General features: G+C 39.1%; 1 protein-coding gene and 1 long non-coding RNA gene across 4 annotated transcripts in view; both read left to right on the top strand.

Moving 5' to 3' along the window:
- The window catches only part of LOC109201252 (coxsackievirus and adenovirus receptor), a 98483-nt gene that overhangs the window by 67262 nt on the left and 9826 nt on the right, over positions 1–21395 (top strand). For 2 of the 3 annotated variants that reach the window (XM_019356868.2, XM_019356867.2), the window contains exon 1: positions 18651–18811. The exons of the other annotated variant lie outside the window; for it this stretch is intronic. In XM_019356868.2, the coding sequence (XP_019212413.1) occupies positions 18673–18811 (139 nt within the window). In that variant the 5' untranslated portion in view covers positions 18651–18672. Of the gene's footprint in view, positions 1–18650; positions 18812–21395 lie in introns of those variants that run through there. 3 annotated transcript variants of the gene reach the window in all.
- On the top strand, positions 12021–13102 carry LOC112846101 (uncharacterized). Its single transcript, XR_003218931.1, has 2 exons — positions 12021–12187; positions 12338–13102. It is a non-coding gene; the product is annotated as an uncharacterized LOC112846101 (long non-coding RNA).

Below are 21395 nucleotides of genomic sequence, written 5' to 3'. Positions count from 1 at the left end.
ACACATACATTCTTCTCTCACACACATATATTTTCACTCTCACATACATATATTTTCATTCTTTCACTCTCACACACATACATTCTTCTTTCACACACATATATTTTCACTCTCACACACATACATTCTTCTTTCACACACATATATTTTCACTCTCACATACATATATTTTCACTCTCACATACATATATTTTCACTCTCACATACATACATTTTCACTCTCACATACATACATTCTTCTTTCACACACATATATATTTTCACTCTCACATACATATATTTTCACTCTCACATACATATATTTTCACTCTCACATACATATATTTTCACTCTCGCACACATACATTCTTCTTTCACACACATATATATATTTTCACTCTCACATACATACATTTTCATTTATGCATTCCTACATTTTGCTCTCATTTACATGCATTCAATATGCATTTAATCTCACAAATAATATATGTATGTAAGAAGAGAATGCATACATGTCAGAAGAAAATATATGTATGTGAATGAAAGAGTATAGTGGAAACGGAAGGAGTTTAATGGAAACGGAAGGCTGGGTGTCTGTACCGCTGTGATTGGCTGAGAAGCACGCGCGGGTCACTTTCAAGTGTCTGACAGTATGGAGGGGGGAGAAGAAACTCGAGTTCTTCAGCAAGCTATCGGGGTGTTAAGAAATATTTTATCATCTCCTGAAACGGTCACATCGTTGTCCTCGTCACTTGATCGAGATGGGACGGGCTCAACTTTTTTTTTACGTGCGCTCAGAATAGTGGCACAAAAATAACGCCACAGTAACCCAGAAAGAGTAATATTTCAAACTCTGCCACTCTGTGCTTCTCTGCCACTGCCTCGTTTGAGTTTTGGACGAAATGGATTCTGAGATATTGCATTTCGTCATTTCGAGCTGATTGGAGACCAGAACAGCCAATCAGATATTTTTGCATCCAAGTCTGTGATTGGCTGGTTTTGTGGCACAAAAATAACGCCATAGGTCACAAAATAAACTTTTAAGATATTTTCATGCGAGAATGGTGCTGTGTAAACTTCAAATATCTGCTTGATTCATCAAGACATCACATATTTCCATAAGTGCTCTAACATTTTCGGAGATGCCTGTTACCTATGGCCTTATTTTTGTCCCACTATTCTGAGCGCACGTAAAAAAAATTTGAGCGCACGTAAAAAAAAAAGTTGAGCCCGTCCCATCTCGATCAAGTGACGAGGACAACGATGTGACCGTTTCAGGAGATGATAAAATATTTCTTAAAACCCCGATAGCTTGCTGAAGAACTCGAGTTTCTTCTCCCCCCTCCATACTGTCAGACACTTGAAAGTGACCCGCGCGTGCTTCTCAGCCAATCACAGCGGTACAGACACCCAGCCTTCCGTTTCCATTAAACTCCTTCCGTTTCCACTATACTCTTTCATTCACATACATATATTTTCTTCTGACATGTATGCATTCTCTTCTTACATACATATATTATTTGTGAGATTAAATGCATATTGAATGCATGTAAAGGAGAGCAAAATGTAGGAATGCATAAATGAAAATGTATGTATGTGAGAGTGAAAATATATGTGTGTGAAAGAAGAATGTATGTGTGTGAGAGTGAAAATATATGTATGTGAGAGTGAAAATATATGTGTGTGAGAGTGAAAATATATGTGTGTGAGAGTGAAAATATATGTGTGTGAAAGAAGAATGTATGTGTGTGAGAGTGAAAATATATGTATGTGAGAGTGAAAATATATGTATGTGAGAGTGAAAATATATGTGTGTGAGAGTGAAAATATATGTGTGTGAGAGTGAAAATATATGTGTGTGAAAGAAGAATGTATGTGTGTGAGAGTGAAAATATATGTGTGTGAGAGTGAAAATATATGTGTGTGAAAGAAGAATGTATGTGTGTGAGAGTGAAATATATGTATGTGAGAGTGAAAATATATGTGTGTGAAAGAAGAATGTATGTGTGTGAGAGTGAAAATATATGTGTGTGAGAGTGAAAATATATGTGTGTGAAAGAAGAATGTATGTGTGTGAGAGTGAAAATATATGTGTGTGAGAGTGAAAATATATGTGTGTGAAAGAAGAATGTATGTGTGTGAGAGTGAAAATATATGTATGTGAGAGTGAAAATATATGTATGTGAGAGTGAAAATATATGTGTGTGAGAGTGAAAATATATGTGTGTGAAAGAAGAATGTATGTGTGTGAGAGTGAAAATATATGTATGTGAGAGTGAAAATATATGTGTGTGAAAGAAGAATGTATGTGTGTGAGAGTGAAAATATATGTGTGTGAGAGTGAAAATATATGTGTGTGAAAGAAGAATGTATGTGTGTGAGAGTGAAAATATATGTGTGTGAAAGAAGAATGTATGTGTGTGAGAGTGAAAATATATGTGTGTGAAAGAAGAATGTATGTGTGTGAGAGTGAAAATATATGTGTGTGAAAGAAGAATGTATGTGTGTGAGAGTGAAAATATATGTATGTGAGAGTGAAAATATATGTGTGTGAAAGAAGAATGTATGTGTGTGAGAGTGAAAATATATGTGTGTGAGAGTGAAAATATATGTGTGTGAAGAAGAATGTATGTGTGTGAGAGTGAAAATATATGTGTGTGAAAGAAGAATGTATGTGTGTGAGAGTGAAAATATATGTATGTGAGAGTGAAAATATATGTGTGTGAAAGAAGAATGTATGTGTGTGAGAGTGAAAATATATGTGTGTGAAAGAAGAATGTATGTGTGTGAGAGTGAAAATATATGTATGTGAGAGTGAAAATATATGTGTGTGAAAGAAGAATGTATGTGTGTGAGAGTGAAAATATATGTATGTGAGAGTGAAAATATATGTGTGTGAAAGAAGAATGTATGTGTGTGAGAGTGAAAATATATGTGTGTGAGAGTGAAAATATATGTGTGTGAAAGAAGAATGTATGTGTGTGAGAGTGAAAATATATGTATGTGAGAGTGAAAATATATGTATGTGAGAGTGAAAATATATGTGTGTGAAAGAAGAATGTATGTGTGTGAGAGTGAAAGAATGAATTTTGGCTTGTACGGCCCCTCATACACCACTGATCACTTTTACTCTCTGAAGCCTCACTGCTCATCCAGCCTGTGAAAGTAGAGAGAGAGAGCACTTGTTTGTGTCAGCAAAACATTCTTACCAATTAGTACGATATCCTCCTTAAATCTTTTGATAGACCCATTAATCCATTCATTTTGTCAGCTGCTTATCCAGTTCAGTCATGAACTATTGTTTATTAGCTGTCAGGACGAGAGGTGAGGTTACCCTGGACAGGTTGGTAGTTTTTCACTGAATGTTTTGCTGTTCATGAAGTGTGGCTCCATCTTGCAACAAAATCTCTCCAGAGGAGGTTGTCAGACAAAACAAAAAATAAATATTGACCCAGAGAACAGTTGGAAAACTAGTTGGAAACTGTGGGTACGGTCTTACTTACAAGAATCATGTCTAGTAGTGTACAGAATGGAAACTTCAAGGTTTGTGTTTTTAAGTTTTGCCGTCTGTCTGAGAAATCTTCTGTGAGAAGTTGAAAACAACGTATGTTTGACTTTTAATGTCACTGGATGGAGTTGATGCAATTGTTTCAGCTCTGTGGGTTCGAGGTTTGACTCTTGTAAACATCAACAAGATGCTAAAGTGTGGGCGGTACAGGAGGGTTGAGGTGTCTCGGTCTCAGTAACATCTAAACTGTGTGATGCAGAGAGGTGGAGTTCTTGAAGGTCTTGATCAAACTATAGAGATTGTAATTATGTTTCCTGTTGTTTGAACTGTGTATGTTCAAACAACAGGAAACATGATTACATGATTACTTAATTTACGTTATAGAAAAAAAAATGAAGAAGTGTAAAAACATACATCTATTTCAAAGATATGTTAAAAAGATGAAATCTCACCTATCAGATCATGTTTGTGTTCAGACTTTAAACCAGAGCCAGATGTCGTCTACTCTTCACTGAAGTAGTCCACCAGTCCAACCAGTGACGTCCAGCTGCTGGTCTATAATTGGTCCCCCCAGCACCTCAGACCAGAGGACATCCACATTTTATACATATTTTTATGTTTTATGTATTTTTTCACTTATTTAAACAAATATGAATAATAATTCAGATCCTACTTCTGGAGTTTTAAATGTCTATTTTATTGTTATCTTAACAATATGAGTTAAGCACCTTGTTTTTGTTTGCACAGAAACACTTTAGTTTCTCTGAAGGATTAATAAACGTTTGTTCTCATGCGTTTCTCACATGGTTCTGGGAGTTTCACCATTATGTCAGAGGGAAAATTTGACTTCTTCCAGTTCGGTTGTGTGCTTTATTTTACTGCAGAAAACCATATCAATCATTTATTTATATAGCACTTTAAAAACAACATAAGACTGACCAACATAAGACTGACCATATTTACATATATATATATATATATATATATATATATATATATATATATATATATGTGTATATGTGTGTATATATATATATATACATATATACATACATATATATATATACATATATACATATATACATACATATATACATACATATATGTATATATATATATATATGTGTATATATATATATACATATATATATATGTGTATATACATATATATATATGTGTATATACATATATATATATGTGTATATACATATATATATATATATATGTGTGTATATACATATATATATATATATATATATATATATATGTGTATATACATATATATATATATATATATGTGTATATACATATATATATATATATATATATATGTGTATATACATATATATATATATATGTATATACATATATATAAAAACACCCAGCACGCCCCTGCGGGCGGTTTATCCTTCAAGCTCGGGTCCTCTACCAGAGGCCTGGGAGCTTGAGGGTCCTGCGCAGTATCTTAGCTGTTCCCAGGACTGCGCTCTTCTGGACAGAGATCTCTGATGTTGTTCCCGGGATCTGCTGGAGCCACTCGCCTAGCTTGGGAGTCACCGCACCTAGTGCTCCGATTACCACGGGGACCACCGTTACCTTCACCCTCCACATCCTCTCGAGCTCTTCTCTGAGCCCTTGGTATTTCTCCAGCTTCTCGTGTTCCTTCTTCCTGATGTTCCTGATGATCACTACAGCCGTCTTCTGCTGTTTGTCTACCACCACTATGTCCGGTTGGTTAGCCACCACACATATATATATATATATATATATATATATGTATCAAACAAAAATTAAAACAAGCACACAAAAAAATCAAGCATAAAACCACAGCAGCAGAAACTTCCCAGTGGCTGTAAACTTCACAGATAAGCTTTATTATATATGGAGGACTTTACCTTGATGTTTTAAGTCACAACGAAACCAGCTAACAGCAGCTGACATGGTAAAAATAAATACCAATTTTTTATTAACTCTTTAATGTTAAGAAAACAAAATAATAACCAGAAGATTCTTTGGTAACCTTTCTTAAATATAACTGTTCAATTTTTATTATTATTATAATTATAACCCTACAACTGGAAATTTAATCTGCTGAACAAAAACAAAGTAATTTCACTACATTAACTTGGATTAGAAAGTTAGTGGTTATAGACTTATCCAGAGGCATGTCAGTGTATTCACGTTTTTGTGATTGGGTGCTATATAAATAAATCTGAACTGAATTAAATTCAATAACACTGCTCTCTGTTAGGGTGAATGTGTTGTTACTATGATGTGCATAAAGAGACAATGGTAATACAATGAACCTTTTTAACTACTTAAAAAGTTCTAAAACCACAGCAGCTGCTTCCTGTAATCTGAAGCTGATGACACTTATCAGTTCTGGTTTGGACAATGACACTGTTTATATTTTGAGCACTTGCTCTATGGTGAAGTGTCGGTTTGCACTGAAAAAGACACCAGTCTGTGGTTGTGCACCTTCAGCTAGTCAATTGTTGTTTCTCAGCAGAAGCGTTGAGAATTGCAAAAAGAAAGACCATGAAAAGCTGCAGCTACTTACAAAAGTTACATATATTTGTGAATCTTCGCACAGTCTTTTTAGCTGTGGTCTAAAGTCACAGGACAAAAACCATCCGCACCACACCGTTCATTCCCAGCTTATTTAACCTCAGAGAGGTGATTGCTGACTGGGCCCAGGTGTCAAACGAGGCCAATGAACAGCAGCTGTGTTCACTAAGATATACTGCGATGCAGTTCTTAAATTCCTCTATGAGGATTAATTCACGCACCGCAGCCAGATCAGTAGCCTCACAGACCATACGCCACTGATCAAAAAGAACAATTTTCGCCCTTGCAAAATCTCAGTAGGACTGGCCCTGTACTCTTTTTAACTCCCGAAAATGCTGCCTATAAGCCTCTGGGACCAGCTCATAAGCCAGCAGGATGGCACTTTTCTACTTGTCTTAATCCGGGCTATTCTCAGCTGACAATGAGGAACAAACATCCTGAGCCTGGGCGTGCAGCAGGATGGCCCACGCATTCCGTGGCCAGCGCAAGGCTGTAGCTATCCACTCAAATGAGTCAAAATAACTGTCTACTTCAGTGTCACGAAACACCGGAACCAGACGACTGTTTTTCCCCACATCAAACGATGCCTCTGCCTGCAGAATGGAGGCAGTCGCAGGAGGGGAAGCCTGTTGGAGTCAGCTTCTGGAGTGTACCAGGTTCGAGGCAACTTTAAAGGCAAACCATCAAGTGCTCAAAGCACTGAAAAGCCTACCCCCGACAGGGAACTCATCCCCACCTGGGATTACTGAAAAAATTAAAAATGTGTGACAGGAGTGAGAGTGTCAGGTGTGGGGAGGGTTATTCCTGGGCAGAGAAAGCTGGAAGGAAGGTGTATGTTGACAAAATTTATGCTTACTTGAAAAGCAGGAGGCCAAGTGCTTTGAGAGGATCCAACCAATTTAATGTGCAGATGAGTGGCGAAGGTAAGTGAGGCAAGATGTCAAGCCTTTTTGCTCTTTGATTAGTGATATAGAGGTAGATGGTGAGCAGGAGGGCAGGCATGACAGTCCAAACATTAGCTACTGCTGGTGTAATGAAGGGAATCATCGAGCTGAAAAGACTGACAGATGAGGTGCAGCAGTTATGTGATGGCAAAGTAGACCTAAAATTTCACCATGAACTTGTAAATAAACTCACAGCATTATTAAAGAGAATCTGGGCCCGAGTCCATTCGGCTTTGTGAGAATTCCAGCTGTTGATCAGCACCATGGACAGTACTCACACTGGCACACTGATATTCAAGCTTATGTTTTAAACAGCCCGTTCTCACTCCCGAAGCATAATATACTGACGATATGTCACGTCCCGCAGCGTTCCTCTGCGTGGGACACTTTATGTTATAAAATCACTTATAGCATCCAGCACACTGCTGAGCGCCGTGTTCATATGTTATTACAGCAGATGCATGAAGCACATGTCTAAATATAACCATTTCTATCACAAGTGACTGAAAGTCAAAGATCTTTCTGTCACTTCCAACACTTTTAGGTGAACTGTGTGTTTCGTCAAACATGGTGTAATTATTATGTCTTATAAATTTCACTACTTTCTTGAAATCACATGGAAACAACACCTAAACATTTAACTGAGTGTCATCAGCTTGCCGTAGTTAGTTTCTACGTTATGACCGTAGTAGTGGGAGCAGGGAGGGGCACAAAACAACGTTTCCTGAATTCCAGAGGAACACTTAAGTTTGAAAACCCAGAAATTCTTTAACACTCACAGTCGCCAAAACTTATTTAATTACCATGAGAAACACATATTTGAATGAAGGCAAACTTTATCCACAGTGAAATATGAATTTTCATTAGATACAAACATACTTTTTATCTTAATGCCTTTCAATCAAACTATGACAGCATCATTGATCATCTGCTAGTATCCATGTTAGTGTTTAAAGTCCAACATCTCCCTCTAGTGGCCATATATAAACATGTGTGAGGATGGTGTTAATGTAAAATGTGAATCATAGTGTTCCAGTCAGTCATCAGTGTGTCTCTGCACAGCTGTAATTAAAATGTGTTCAGAGGGCCTCAGTGTCTGAATGGTTCCAGTTCAGCTCCATAACAGCAGCGTCCCTGGTTTGATTCCTGTGTTTCAGCTCATATCTGCCTCTCTCACTGAGGGGGATGTAACTACATGGACATGGATTTGTTCATCAACCAAACTACAGATCACTGAGAGCAGAGGACATTTTTGTTCTAGGGGCAGGGTGGATAGATATTCAATTATATAAGATGTAATGAGATTATGTTTTTACAAAAGTTTTTTTTTTCATTGTTATTGTTAGTTTTAATTTATTTTCAACTGTTTGTGTATGTTAGTGTTTTACTGGTCTGTTTCTTTGATATAATTATAAGCGTTTAGAAGGGGGAAAAGAAATCCAGACAAAAATGCCTTTTAGTCACTTGGTAAGTGACCGCTAACCTTTTCTCCAAGCAAATCAAAAAATTCAGCCTCCCACTCACTGCCTTTGAACCAATAGAAAGCTGGTACTCAGAGGAAGAGGGCGGGCTTTACTTGGTGTCAGTGACAGAAATGAAAAAAAGCTGAAATGAGTGAGAAGGACGATGAAGGAAACATCTGTGCTGTGTCTGCTCTGTAAGTAGAATCTCTGTGTTTGTTTGAATTCTTGTACTTTGACTGTCTGCTCTCCTGATAACTGATGATGGAGGAGAAGACATGAAAAACAAATCAGGCTGAATTCAAGTTCAAAACACCACGAGGACCAACTGCAGGTCTGAACTGACTCTTTATCTTTGCTCAGGAGTCGAGGAAACACAGCAGGCAGTGAAAAGCTCAAATCATTCACTCATTATATCAACACAGCTGCACAGTGGACACATTTTTTTTTTAAATATATTTAATAAGAATGTTCAGTCATTATGTTTACATCTAGTTTGCGTCAGAGCAGTAAATTCTATTTTAATAAAAAAAAAAAAAAACAACCATAGCCCACCCATCCCGACCTCTCTCTTTCTAAATATCAATGTATACAGTTAAATTCACTTTAACAGTTGTGCTTAACAAAAACATTTACAATGCAAAAACAGGAAAAGGTAGTATTGATCAGTCCCTCAAATCCAGTTCTGTTAGAAAAGTCAAACGGATGGTCCATGTCTGCTCAAGCTGTTATTTTCCCCCATACTGAATGAGGATTTTTTCAGGAGTGCAATATGATTACAGCTCATTAATCCAATGTTTCTGACTTGGAGGGTCTTTTGATTTCCAGTTTTTACATTTACATGATTTTGTTGCAGTGGATGCAAAAAAAAACCAAACTATCTCAGACTATAGAGTAGTCTCAGAGACACAACATCTCCATGTATCCAGATCTTAGGATATCCGCACACCTCTGAGTTTATGGTGATCACAACGTTCCAGATGGACTGTAACTGTACACAACTCCAAAGCATATGAACAAGATCCCAAACAGGCATTTGACACCTTTGGCAATAGTAAGAGATGTCATCTCTCAGTTCTACATAGAGTGTAATATGTTTGGTGAATAATATTAAATTGGATTTGTCCATGATGAGCAGATACTAATCCTGTCTTAGATGAATTTAGCAAACTGCTCCAATTATTGTCTTCGTATGTGCAACTCTAATTCCCACTTTGATTTTTTCAATTAATTAAACAATTATCACAGGCTGGTAAATTGTCAGTGACAATTTTACAAACACGAGAAGTAAGGCCTTTTGTGGAGTTGCCTTTGGTATCTAACAAGAGTGTTTCACGTATTGATTTCCTCTGGTTTATTCGCGAATGTCCCTAATGTCTGGCTCCTGACTCAATGTCTGCTCTGTAGATATTTAAAAAGATAATCACTGTGTAGACCATAGAATTCGGATAGTTGACTGAAGCTTGCGGACATATTACATGTATATAGGTCTCCAACTGATCTAATGCCTTTCCTCACCCAGGTTTGTAATGTAAATGGTAAAAAAAAAATGGCCTGTATTTGTATAGCGCTTTACATATCTAGTCATCCACCCATTCACACACACATTCACACACTGGTGATGGCAAGCTACATTGTAGCCACAGCCACCCTGGGGCGCACTGACAGAGGCGAGGCTGCCGGACACTGGCGCCACCGGGCCCTCTGACCACCACCAGTAGGCAACGGGTGAAGTGTCCATCTGCTAAAGCTGCAGGGATATTGGGGTTGTCTTTAAGTGGTGTGTTAACTAACAGCTGCACACCTAGGCCCAAGGCGGAGTGTGACTGCTATCGTAAGAAGTTAAAATATGAGGGTTTAAGGTTAATGTGGAAACTTGCTTTTTCACAGCTGAGATAGAGAATAAATGCTGATGGTATTAACTTCAGTTCCTGTTGCTCAGTTGAGTCCCACCTCATATCAATACCTTTTGTAAAGATCCACAGCCACAGTACGTGAAACTGGGGAGCTAAATAATAGATTCTAAAATTTGAAAGATTTAAACCACCTTTAAAGTAGGGAACCTGTAAGTAGGGAGTTTAACCCTTGAGTTTAACTGCTGTAGGTATGAAGGTGAGACTGGGTGGTTGTCTCTCTTTGATGGACTGATGGCCTGTACTCACCTTATAACAGCTGAAATAGACTGCAGGTCTCTGTCAACCCTTATTTGGACAGGTAGTTATAAAAATACATGGACAGAGTTAAGATTTAGGAACTTTTTTTTTTCTTTTCCACCTTTTGTTTTCCCAAATTTTTTTTAAACATGTTGCTGGCATCAAATAGAAAATGAGAGACGAGTTTGTATGTTTGTCAGCTGTTTGTGTGGAGTTGTTCTTTATGTTCACCTCAAATCAACCTGAGTGTCATTTCTCTTTAGTTCTGATCTCACTGCTGAGCTGCACAACAAACCAAGGTCAGTAACCTTCTTCTGTCACAGTTTAAACCTGAGAAATGCTCACTGATATGACCTGATTGGGTTCATGTTTCACAATGGAGCTCATATATAAAACTGATGAATTGAAAGATTAGTCAAACAAATCTCTCTGTCTCAGTTTCACCTAAAGAAAAACTGATTAGCAGTTTATTTCTTTTCATCCTCACCTCGTCTGACTGTGAGTCCCAGCAGCTTTCAGTTCTTTGAATATGACTCTGTGTCTTTGAGCTGTGAGGAAGACGACAGATTTAGGTTTAGCTTTTTGAAAGGTGTTATTTTATAAATCTATGGGTTTGTCATTAGTTTAATTTTGATAACAATGAAAAGAATCATCAGTTTTTCATTGTAACCCTCACAGCTCGTCTGACTGTGAGTCCCAGCAGCTCTCAGTTCTTTAAAGAAGGCTTTGTGTCTCTGAGCTGTGAGGAGGACGACAGCTCTGCTGGATGGACTCTGAGGAGAAACACAAGCACAGAACAGAGAACTCAATGTAGAGGTGGGTGGGGAGAAGTAGCTGGTTCTTCCTGTAACATAAGCTACATGTTCACGTGGGACAGTGGAGTTTACTGGTGTGAGTCCAGAGAGGGTCCCATCAATAACATGGTTAACCTGACAGTCACTGGTAAGCTGAGTGTGTGGAGTTAGTGTTGATGAAGCTGTGTGTAAATGGATGAAATGCTGTAGTTTGTCTCTGTGTTGAGGTGGATCAGTGATCCTGCAGAGTCCTGTCCTCCCTGTGATGGAGGGAGATGACGTCACTCTGCTCTGTAAAACAAAGACCACTCCCTCCAACCTCCCAGCTGCTTTCTATAAAGATGGCTCCCTCATCAGGAAGCAGCCTACAGGTCACATGACCATCCAGCATGTTTCCAGGTCTGATGAAGGCCTCTACAAGTGTGACATCAGCGGTCATGGAGAGTCTCCATCCAGCTGGATCACTGTCACAGGTGACACACTCACCTGTCTGTGTTTCTGCAGCTTTCAACATTCACAATGTGACGACAACTTAATGACTGTGTTTGCTTTATTTTAGACAAACACACCACCACACCTCCACCTACATCCACACCTCCACCTACATCCACACCTCCACCTAAGACCACACCTCCTCCTGGTTCCACCTCCATCCCTCTTCCTCCATCACTCTCTCCTCCTGTTCTCTCTGTGTTGTCGTGTGTTGGATCAGTCTGTGTTGTGGTTCTACTGGTGTTACTGGTTCTGCTGGGGAGACGATGTGTTCACAGGAAACTTGAAGGTGAGACTCAGACTTCCTGATCTTTCATGTCTGAGTTTGTTTATTAATGAAATAAGTTCACATTCATTATTATCACAGTGACAACTTTCTTAAATGTAATCTCTGTTTAGATATTTAATTTATGTTATTGCTCATTTTGGATCATTTCAGCAGATCAAGATGAAACTGGAGAAGATAACATCATCACTCATGTCATGTACAACATCATCAAAGTATCAGATTGTAAAGAAGAGACAATCAGACTATGCAGAGGTAAAACTGTGTATCGTTAATAGGATAACCAGAATGTTAAATTTGTTTCCAGAAGGACCTTGGTGGATTTTTACAGTGAGGGAACATATAAAGAAAATAAAAATGAACGAAATAAGGTCATAGGTTCATGATGACTGTTGCTGAAATTGATGGCTTATGTGGACATTAAATTAAACATGTGAGGGATGATCAGAAGTGTAAAAATGTTGTCACGATCAGATCCTGGAATCACAATATTTAATGTTTATATCTACTTTTTAAATACATTTTTGTCCTTGATCTAAAATGTGATCAGCTCAGTCAGATGCAACGTATCTGTTTCACACTGTACTTACTGAGTGTTGTTCACTGTGAGCTGGACTGTGTGTTTGTGGTCTGTGGTTAACTGAAGCTAACAGCTCTGCAGTCGTCCAGCATCCTGTTTCTGATAGAAAGAAAACACTTCAGCTGCAGCTGTTTCAACACAGGACTGTTTATTTTAAACACAGGAAGGAACATGGAGACATCATCTGGAAAAGCATTTCAATAAACTTTAATTTTGTAGTTTCTGTAACATCCCGATATGTTGAACTTTCATCTTGTTGATGATACCAGTTATCTGTATTTGTAGCCTGAAGCTGGTGAGACTTCTCACCGCAGGCTGTTCTGGTTTGACCAATAAAAGTGTTCATGCTGTGAGAACATGTTTACTTTGTGCTCTGTGGTGAAGAGTGTCAGACTGCACTGAAAGAAGATGGCAGCACTGTGGTCGTCCACCTTTTTTTTCACATTAACTCCCCCTCAGTCGTTTGTGCTCACTCTGCGTTTCACAACAGAGGTGTTAAAAAGTCTGTGAAAATGTGTTGTTGTTTATAATGATCATAAGACCTTCTCTTTATAATACAATGTTAAAAATAATAAACATGTTTTGCTACAGCTGTGCTGTTGCACTTGCACCTGTGGTACTGTATTTCATTTTATTCTGCAGAGACATGAAGATGTCAGCTATGGACCAAAAACCATCAGAACAAAGAGGCCCAGGTACAAGCTAGCTGCTAATCAGTGTAACAGCTTTCCTACACTATGTTTAATACAGGTTGTTTGCTAAAAACAGTAACAAGTCCAAACAGCTCTGCTGCTGCTTCATTCACAGTCCAGCTTTGTCCAGCCACTGGTAGGATTTCTGGATATCAGCCACCTCCTCTATCTGCCGGTGGTACATACCATGCAGGGGCCTGTCCTTCCATGATGGTTCCACGTTTCCCTCCTCTTTCTTGGGTTTCTGCTGCCTGAGGTATTCACTGAGCACTCAGTCAGTTGGGGCCATCTTCCCAATGTATTCTTGGATGTTCCTTGTCTCATCATGGACTGTGGTGCTGACACTCACCAGTCCCCGGCCTCCTTCCTTCCGCTTAGCGTACAGCCTCAGGGTGCTGGACTTGGGGTGAAACCCTCCATGCATGGTAAGGAGCTTTCTTGTCTTGATGTCAGTGGCTTCTATCTCCTCCTTTGGCCAACTTATTATACCAGCAGGGTACCTGATCACGGGCAGGGCGTAGGTGTTGATAGCCCGGATCTTGTTCTTACCGTTCAGCTGACTCCTCAGGACTTGCCTGACCCTCTGCAAGTACTTGGTGGTTGCAGCTTTCCTAGCGGCCTCTTCATGGTTCCCCAGGTACTTGTAACTGTCCTCTATGACTGCAATGTTGCCTTCTGGTAGCTCGATCCCCTCAGTTCTGACTGCCTTCCCTCTCTTTGTTATCATCCGACTACACTTCTCCAGTCCGAATGACATTCCAATGTCATTGCTGTATATCCTGTTAGTGTGGATCAGTGAATCGATGTCTCGTTCACTCATGGCATACAGCTTGATGTCATCCATGTACAGGAGGTGGCTGACAACCGCTCCGTTCCGTAGTCGGTATCCGTAGCCAGTCTTGTTAATGATCTCACTGAGGGGGTTCAGGCCTATGCAGAACAGCAGTGGGGACAGAGCATCTCCTTGGTAGATCCCGCACTTGATGGTGACTTGTGCTATGGGCTTGGAGTTGGCCTCTAGTGTTGTACGCCACATCCCCATTGAGTTCCTGATGAAGGCTCTTAGGGTCCTGTTGATCTTGTACAATTCTAGGCATTCCAGTATCCAGCTGTGGGGCACTGAGTCATAGGCCTTCTTGTAATCAATCCAGGCAGTGCACAGGTTGGTCAGTCTGGTCTTGCAGTCTCGGCTGACTGTTCTGTCTACCAGTAGCTGGTGTTTTGCGCCTCTGGTATTCTTGCCAATCCCTTTCTGTGCCCCGCTCATGTATTGACCCATGTGCCTGTTCATCTTAGCCGATATGATGCCTGACAGGAGCTTCCATGTAGTACTGAGGCAGGTTATTGGTCGGTAGTTGGATGGGACCGGTCCCTTCTTGGGGTCCTTGGGGATCAGGACCGTCCGACCTTCGGTTATTCCGGGTGTCTCTCGTCAACTAGCAGCTGGTTCATTTGTGCTGCCAGACGCTCGTGGAGTGCAGTCAGCTTCTTCAGCCAGTAGGCGTGAACCATGTCGGGGCCTAGTGCTGTCCAACTCTTCATACTAGAGGCCCTTGCTTGGATGTCTGCCACTGTGATGATTACTGGACCCTGTTCAGGGAGGTTGCTATAGCATTGCTGTTATGGGTTGCGTCCTTCTCCCATATGCTCTTCCAGTATTGCTCCGTCTCCAGCCTTGGTGGTGCTGTTCTCTTATTGTTCCCCTGCCACTGAGAGTACACCTTTGCTGGTTCTGTGGCGAACAGCTGGTTTATTCTCCTGCCTTCTATCTCTCTGGTGTACCTCCTCAAGGGGCTGGCCAAGGCTGCGAGTCTTTGCTTGGCAGTTTCTAAGGCCTCAGGTATGGTTTTTATGCACCTTCTTTGTCGCACCTTTGTGCAACTCCGTTAGTTGGTTAACCTCCCTCCGTGCTACTTTGATCTTGCCCTCTAGCCTCCTTCTCCATGGAGGGTACTGCTCCTTGTGGCTGTTCAACTTATAGCCAAGCATCTCACTGATCACTGCTGCCGTAGTGTAGATCAGCTTGTTAGTGTCGGTAATCGTGGTTGTAGGTATCATCCGTAGTGCTGCATTAACATCATCTAGCAGACCTTCTGAGGGTACTTCACGTAATCTTGGTAACCGGCTACGGGGATCCAGCTTTCAAGCTTGGCCATGATCCTATCTTTCAGGTCAGTTCCTCTCGCACTCAACGATCCTTTTCCTATCACACTTGGGGCTTTGGGGTGATGATATCTCCCCCATAACCTGGCGTCCTGGCTCCCCCTTGCCGTAGCATTTATGTTGTCAATCTCTAGCTGTGAGAGCAGGCCCTTCTTTCGAATGTTGGAACACTGATCTACTAGTTGTTTTGCCGTCATTGTGGATGTTGGGTATCGAAGAATCCACAGTTCCCTCATCCTATTAATGTAACCCCTTCCGCCAGGGTTACTTGCGTAGTAGCATTCCAACAACACCCTGTTTTCGTCTCTTGTCCACCGATGCCTTCTTGTTCCAGTAGCCCACTTCTCATCAGGGTGCCCTGGTTCCTCAACACCTTACACAGACCTTGTTGATCCAGGCGACGTCCACGCCGGCATGCCTTCATATTTGTCTGTGTCGCTCATGTCTGCGGTAGGCTCGCTTAGCATAGGGGGTCTAGCCTTACAGACGCCCCAGGTGGGAATCGAACTTGGGATCCTCTGCTCCAAAGGCGTGTATGTACACTACGCGTACATATAGAGAAATATATATATTTATGTATATGTAAATATATATATATATACATATGTGTGTGTATATATATATATACACATATATATATATATATATATATATACGTATATCTATATATATATATATATATATATATATATACGTATATTTATATGTGTATCAAACAAAACATTAAAACAAGCAAACAAAAAAATCAAGCATGAAACCACAGCAGCAGAAACTTCCCAGTGGCTGTAAACTTCACAGATAAGCTTTATTATATATGGAGGACTTTACCTTGATGTTTTAAGTCACAACGAAACCAGCTAACAGCAGCTGACATGGTAAAAATAAATAAATAAATAATCACCAATTTTTCATTAACTCTTTAATAACCAAGAAGATTCTTTGGTAACCTTTCTTAAATATAACTGTTCAATTTTTATTATTATCATAATTATAACCCTGCAACTGGAAATTTAATCTGCTGAACAAAAGCAAAGTAATTTCACTACGTTAACTTGGATTAGAAGGTTAGTGGTTATGTATTGTCTGCTGCCATCTAGTGTTAAAACAAAGCATTACAGCAGTGCAGTTTTTTTTTTTCTTGTTTAATGAATAAAAACACTGGATTTATCTGAGGAGCTGGGATATTACAACATTATGCAGGATTGGTTCCACTTCATTTGACATAATGTGTGTGTACTAGTTGGACACAATTTAAGCATTCCCTTATGTCGTGGTCATGGGTTAGCTCATGCTTTTACCTTGTAAAACTAAGCTTAACTTTTTTATGCAATATATATTTTCCTTATTAATGAAATTTGAAGTGAAAACATTTGTCATTTTACACTTTTTTACACAGCATTTAAGTGATATTTAAAAAGCAAAGCAAGAAAAAGTGATGCTCAATGGAGCAGAGGCCTGAAAGATGAAGCTCTGATGGGTGAGTAGTTTGTGTTGTCATATGATGATAGTACACACTAAGGTATGGAATGCCAGGACTGCCAAAATGAATCAATGAAATACACCGTTAAATAATTAATTAAATATGTCAATAATTAATTAATTAAATATAATAATTAATTAAATAATAAATATGTATTTAATAAAATAATTCCAATATTAGTACATTTTTACACATTTAATTAATTATTTCATTTAATTAATTCATTTTGGCAGTCCTGAGCTCTAAGCCCAGGACTGCCAAAATAAAATAAATAAATACACCAATAAATAATTAATTAAATGTGTCAATAATTAATGAATTATGTCATAAATATGTATTAAATAAATTAATTGCAATTTTAATTAATTAATGACACATTTAATTAATTATTTAACAGCGTATTTAATTAATTCATTTTGGCAGTCCTGGCATTCCAAACTGATGCTGTATGTGTATGTGTGATATACAGAACCTTGTTCATTGGAAACGATTGTTGAATGAGGAATTCTTTAAATGAGCGAGCCCAAATTCAGGGTTCGACTGAGCACATATTTAAGTGAAGCTGATCTTTATCAACAGTTAATTAAAGCTTTGATATTTATTTTCTTTTTAAACTGCTAATGTTCAACTGAATTTTATTCAATAATGTATGGTCTGATGTAGCCATGTAGTGTGTATGTAGTGGTCAAACATCTCCCTCTAGTAGCCATATAAACAAATATCAGGGTTGATTATGTTCAAGTCAATTTTCCAGTTTGCCCTGATGATGGCAGGGCCTGAGACGACAGAGGAATGTAATAAATCATGTTGGAGTTTTAAAGTGAATGTGTTTAAAATACTCATTGATTACTTTGTTCCTTCTCTTCTGATGAAGCTCCATCCAGAGGCTTTTCATAGTTTCTGATTTCAGTCTTATGAGTTCTGGAAACTGACCCACTGAGCACTGAAACCACAACACACAAAACCTGTTTTTTTTATTATTATTACGTTTTTTTTTTAGACCTGATTCACAACAAGTCTGTTTTACATGGTCACTAACCGTGTCAGGTGTTTGTGAGTCAGTAAACTTAGTACTGTCAGTTTCACTCTCAACTCTGACATAAAAATAAGATCTAAATATGTGAAGCTTGCTGTTACATTTTTTTGTTCATATTTGAAACATGTTTGGTGACCAAATGTTATCAGGGACCACACCAAAGATAAGACATCTTAGTTAAACACTCAGAAGAGGTAGGGTGTGGTTTGTCTCTCACCTAGGCGTGGAGCTGTGCCAGGTGAGGTTTGCAACAGCTAATTATACCTCTCATGAAAAGCAGGGCTGAATGTTGCTGGTGTTCCTTGTACGTAAGCAGACATGCTTGTGTGGTGGGAAACAGTCTGCGCCAATCAAAATGACCTGCTGAGTGTCCTGATACTGAACTCCACTGAAAACAAGTCTCACCTTTTAAACAGTTTGACACTTCAATCATTCTGACTCCACCTTTGTCTCCACCCGGTCAGAGCAAACTGCTGAAAACACCACACACACGCATACCCAGTATAACAGTCAGTTACTTTCATTTTATTTGATAACATGCTGTCAAACAGGTTGTTATCTCTGGTGTCCTCAAATAATCGCACCATCGTTGGACATCTGTGTGAAATGTCTGCTGTAGTTTCTGCGTCTCTCTGCTGGACTTTACTGTCTGTCGGCCTCCTGCTCGTCTCTGCAGGTGAGATTCAGCTCGTTTTAAATCAAACAAGATTTTTTTCCTTTTTTTTTTGCATACAATTGAATTTAGGTTCATTTTTTTATCCTCCTGTCTGCACACATGTAAAGGATTTGTTAATGTCAAAAATATTCAAAGGTTTTGTGTAGGCTACTGAGGACACGTTAGCCATTAAAGTACTTTGATTGTATTTTCATGCTATTGTTTAAGTGAAATGCAATTTATAATTCTACTACTATATGCTGACTTTAGTCAGGGATAAATATAATTGTAAACTTTAACTATTTACACGTACGGTATATAACAATTATAAAAGCTTTAAGGCAATAAACAAGGAAACATACCTGTATTTCTGTGTTACGCAAATGCGAAACTGGGCTTCCAATCAACACGATGAACAAGTCACACACACACACACACACACACACACACACACACACACACACACACACACACACACGGTACAACACTCTGTTACTTTAACATTATTTAAAAACATCTTGTCTACTCTCATGTTTATCTCCTGCATGCACAAACACCATTGCTGCACCATTGTTGGAGATCTATGAAAAATGTCTTCTCCAACTGAACTCTTTTTAAACCACACAAACTAGAATCAACATCTTCCTGTTGTTGATTCTAATTATAGCCGAAGACACTTTTCAGGTGATTTATGGTTTGGCCAGTGGCAGTGTTCGTTTTTCTTCTTTTGGTGTTCTGCAGTGAGGTGTGTCAGAAAGCACTGACAAAAGGGACCATCGCTGTGATTGTCCAATTTCATCATCATACAAACACTTACAGCTTCTAAGCAATCACTGAGTAAAACACTCACTTAGTTTCACATTATTTAAAAAGATGTTATCTACTCAGATTTTTATCTCCCGCATGCTCAAACTATCGCACCATTGTTGGACACGGTACGATAGTGTTGATAGTGATGGTGTTGGAAGTGTACACTCATTTCTGTGCATGTGTGGGAATATATTTATTTTTAAGATCCGGCACATTTTCTACTTTTATATTTATATGAATTACATTGAATTGGATGACATATTATGTGCTTACACCTTGAAAAGAAAGTCAGCCTCATCTACACTTCTTTATTAACTGTGTGGACAATAAATCAGCTGTCAGGCTCTCAGCTTAATCAAGGCCATTGTCTTGGATACTAAATACAGGAAGCAGACATGCTGTCAGCAGATATATATTCAATTAGCTTCCCACATTGAAACACAATCATTAAATACTTCTGAGCAACATTTCAACATGTATCCGGAAGTTTTGAACCCAGACATCTTAAATGCTGGATGAAACTCCAACTCTTACAGGTGCTGGTCAAATAATTAGAATATCATCAAAAAGATGATTAATTTCACTAATTCCATTCAAAGAATGAAACTTGTGTAATTTATACATTCAGTTCACACAGACTAATATATTTCAAGTGTTTATTTCTTTCAATTTTGATGATTATAACTGACAACTAGTGAAAACCCCAAATTCAGTATCTCAGAAAAGTAGAATATTACTCAAGTCCAATAAAAAGAAAGGATTTTTAGAAATCTTGGCCAACTGAAAAGTATGGACAAGAAAAGGATGAGTATGTACAGCACTCAATACTTAGTTGGAGCTCTTTTTGCCTGAATTACTGCAGCAATGCGGCGTGGGATGGATCCGATCAGTCTGTGGTACTGCTCAGGTATTTTGAGAGCCCAGGTTGCTATGATAGTAGCCTTTAGCTCTTCTGTATTGTTGGATCTAACATATTGCATCTTCCTCTTCACAATACACCATAGATTTTCTATGGGGTTAAGGTCAGGCGAGTTCGCTGGCCAATTAAGAACAGGGATACCATGGTCCTTTAACCGGATCCTGGTAGCTTTGGCACTGTGTACAGGTGCCAAGTCCTGTTGGAAAATGAAATCTACATCTCCATAAAGTTGGTCAGAAGCAGGAAGCATAAAGTGGTCTAAAACTTCCTGGTATATGGCTGTGTTGAACTTGGACCTCAGAAAACAGAGTGGAGCAACACCAGCAGATGACATGGCACCTCAAACCATCACTGACTGTGGAAACTTTACACTGGACCTCAAGCAATGCGGATTCTGTGCCTCTCCTCTCTTCCCCCAGACTCCTGGACCCTGATTTCCAAAGGAAATTCAGAATTTACTTTCATCAGAGAACATAACTTTGGACCACTCAGCAGCAGTCCAGTCCTTTTTGTCTTTAGCCCAGGCAAGACGCTTCAAGAGTGGCTTGACACAAGGAGTGAGACAGTTGAAACCCATGTCTTAAAGCACTGACTCCAGCTGCAGGCCACTCTTTGTGAATCTCACCCACATTTTTGAATGTTTCACAATCCTCTCCAGGGTGCAGTTACTCCTGCTTTTTTCGACCACATCGTTTCCTTCCCCTCCCCTGTCTACGTATGTGCCTGGACACAGAGCTCTGTGAACACCCAGCCTCTTTTGCAATGACCTTTTGCGTCTTGCACTCCCCGTGAAAGGTGTCAATGGTCGTCTTTTGGACAACTGTCAACTCACTCAGTCTTCCCCATGATTGAGTAGCCTACATAACTAGACTGAGA

Source organism: Oreochromis niloticus, linkage group LG3, assembly GCF_001858045.2.
Source record: "Oreochromis niloticus isolate F11D_XX linkage group LG3, O_niloticus_UMD_NMBU, whole genome shotgun sequence".
In the NCBI taxonomy this organism is placed as follows: domain Eukaryota; kingdom Metazoa; phylum Chordata; class Actinopteri; order Cichliformes; family Cichlidae; genus Oreochromis; species Oreochromis niloticus.
The sequence above is the reverse complement of the archived record's forward strand: the minus strand, read 5'-3'. Positions and strand labels throughout refer to the sequence as shown.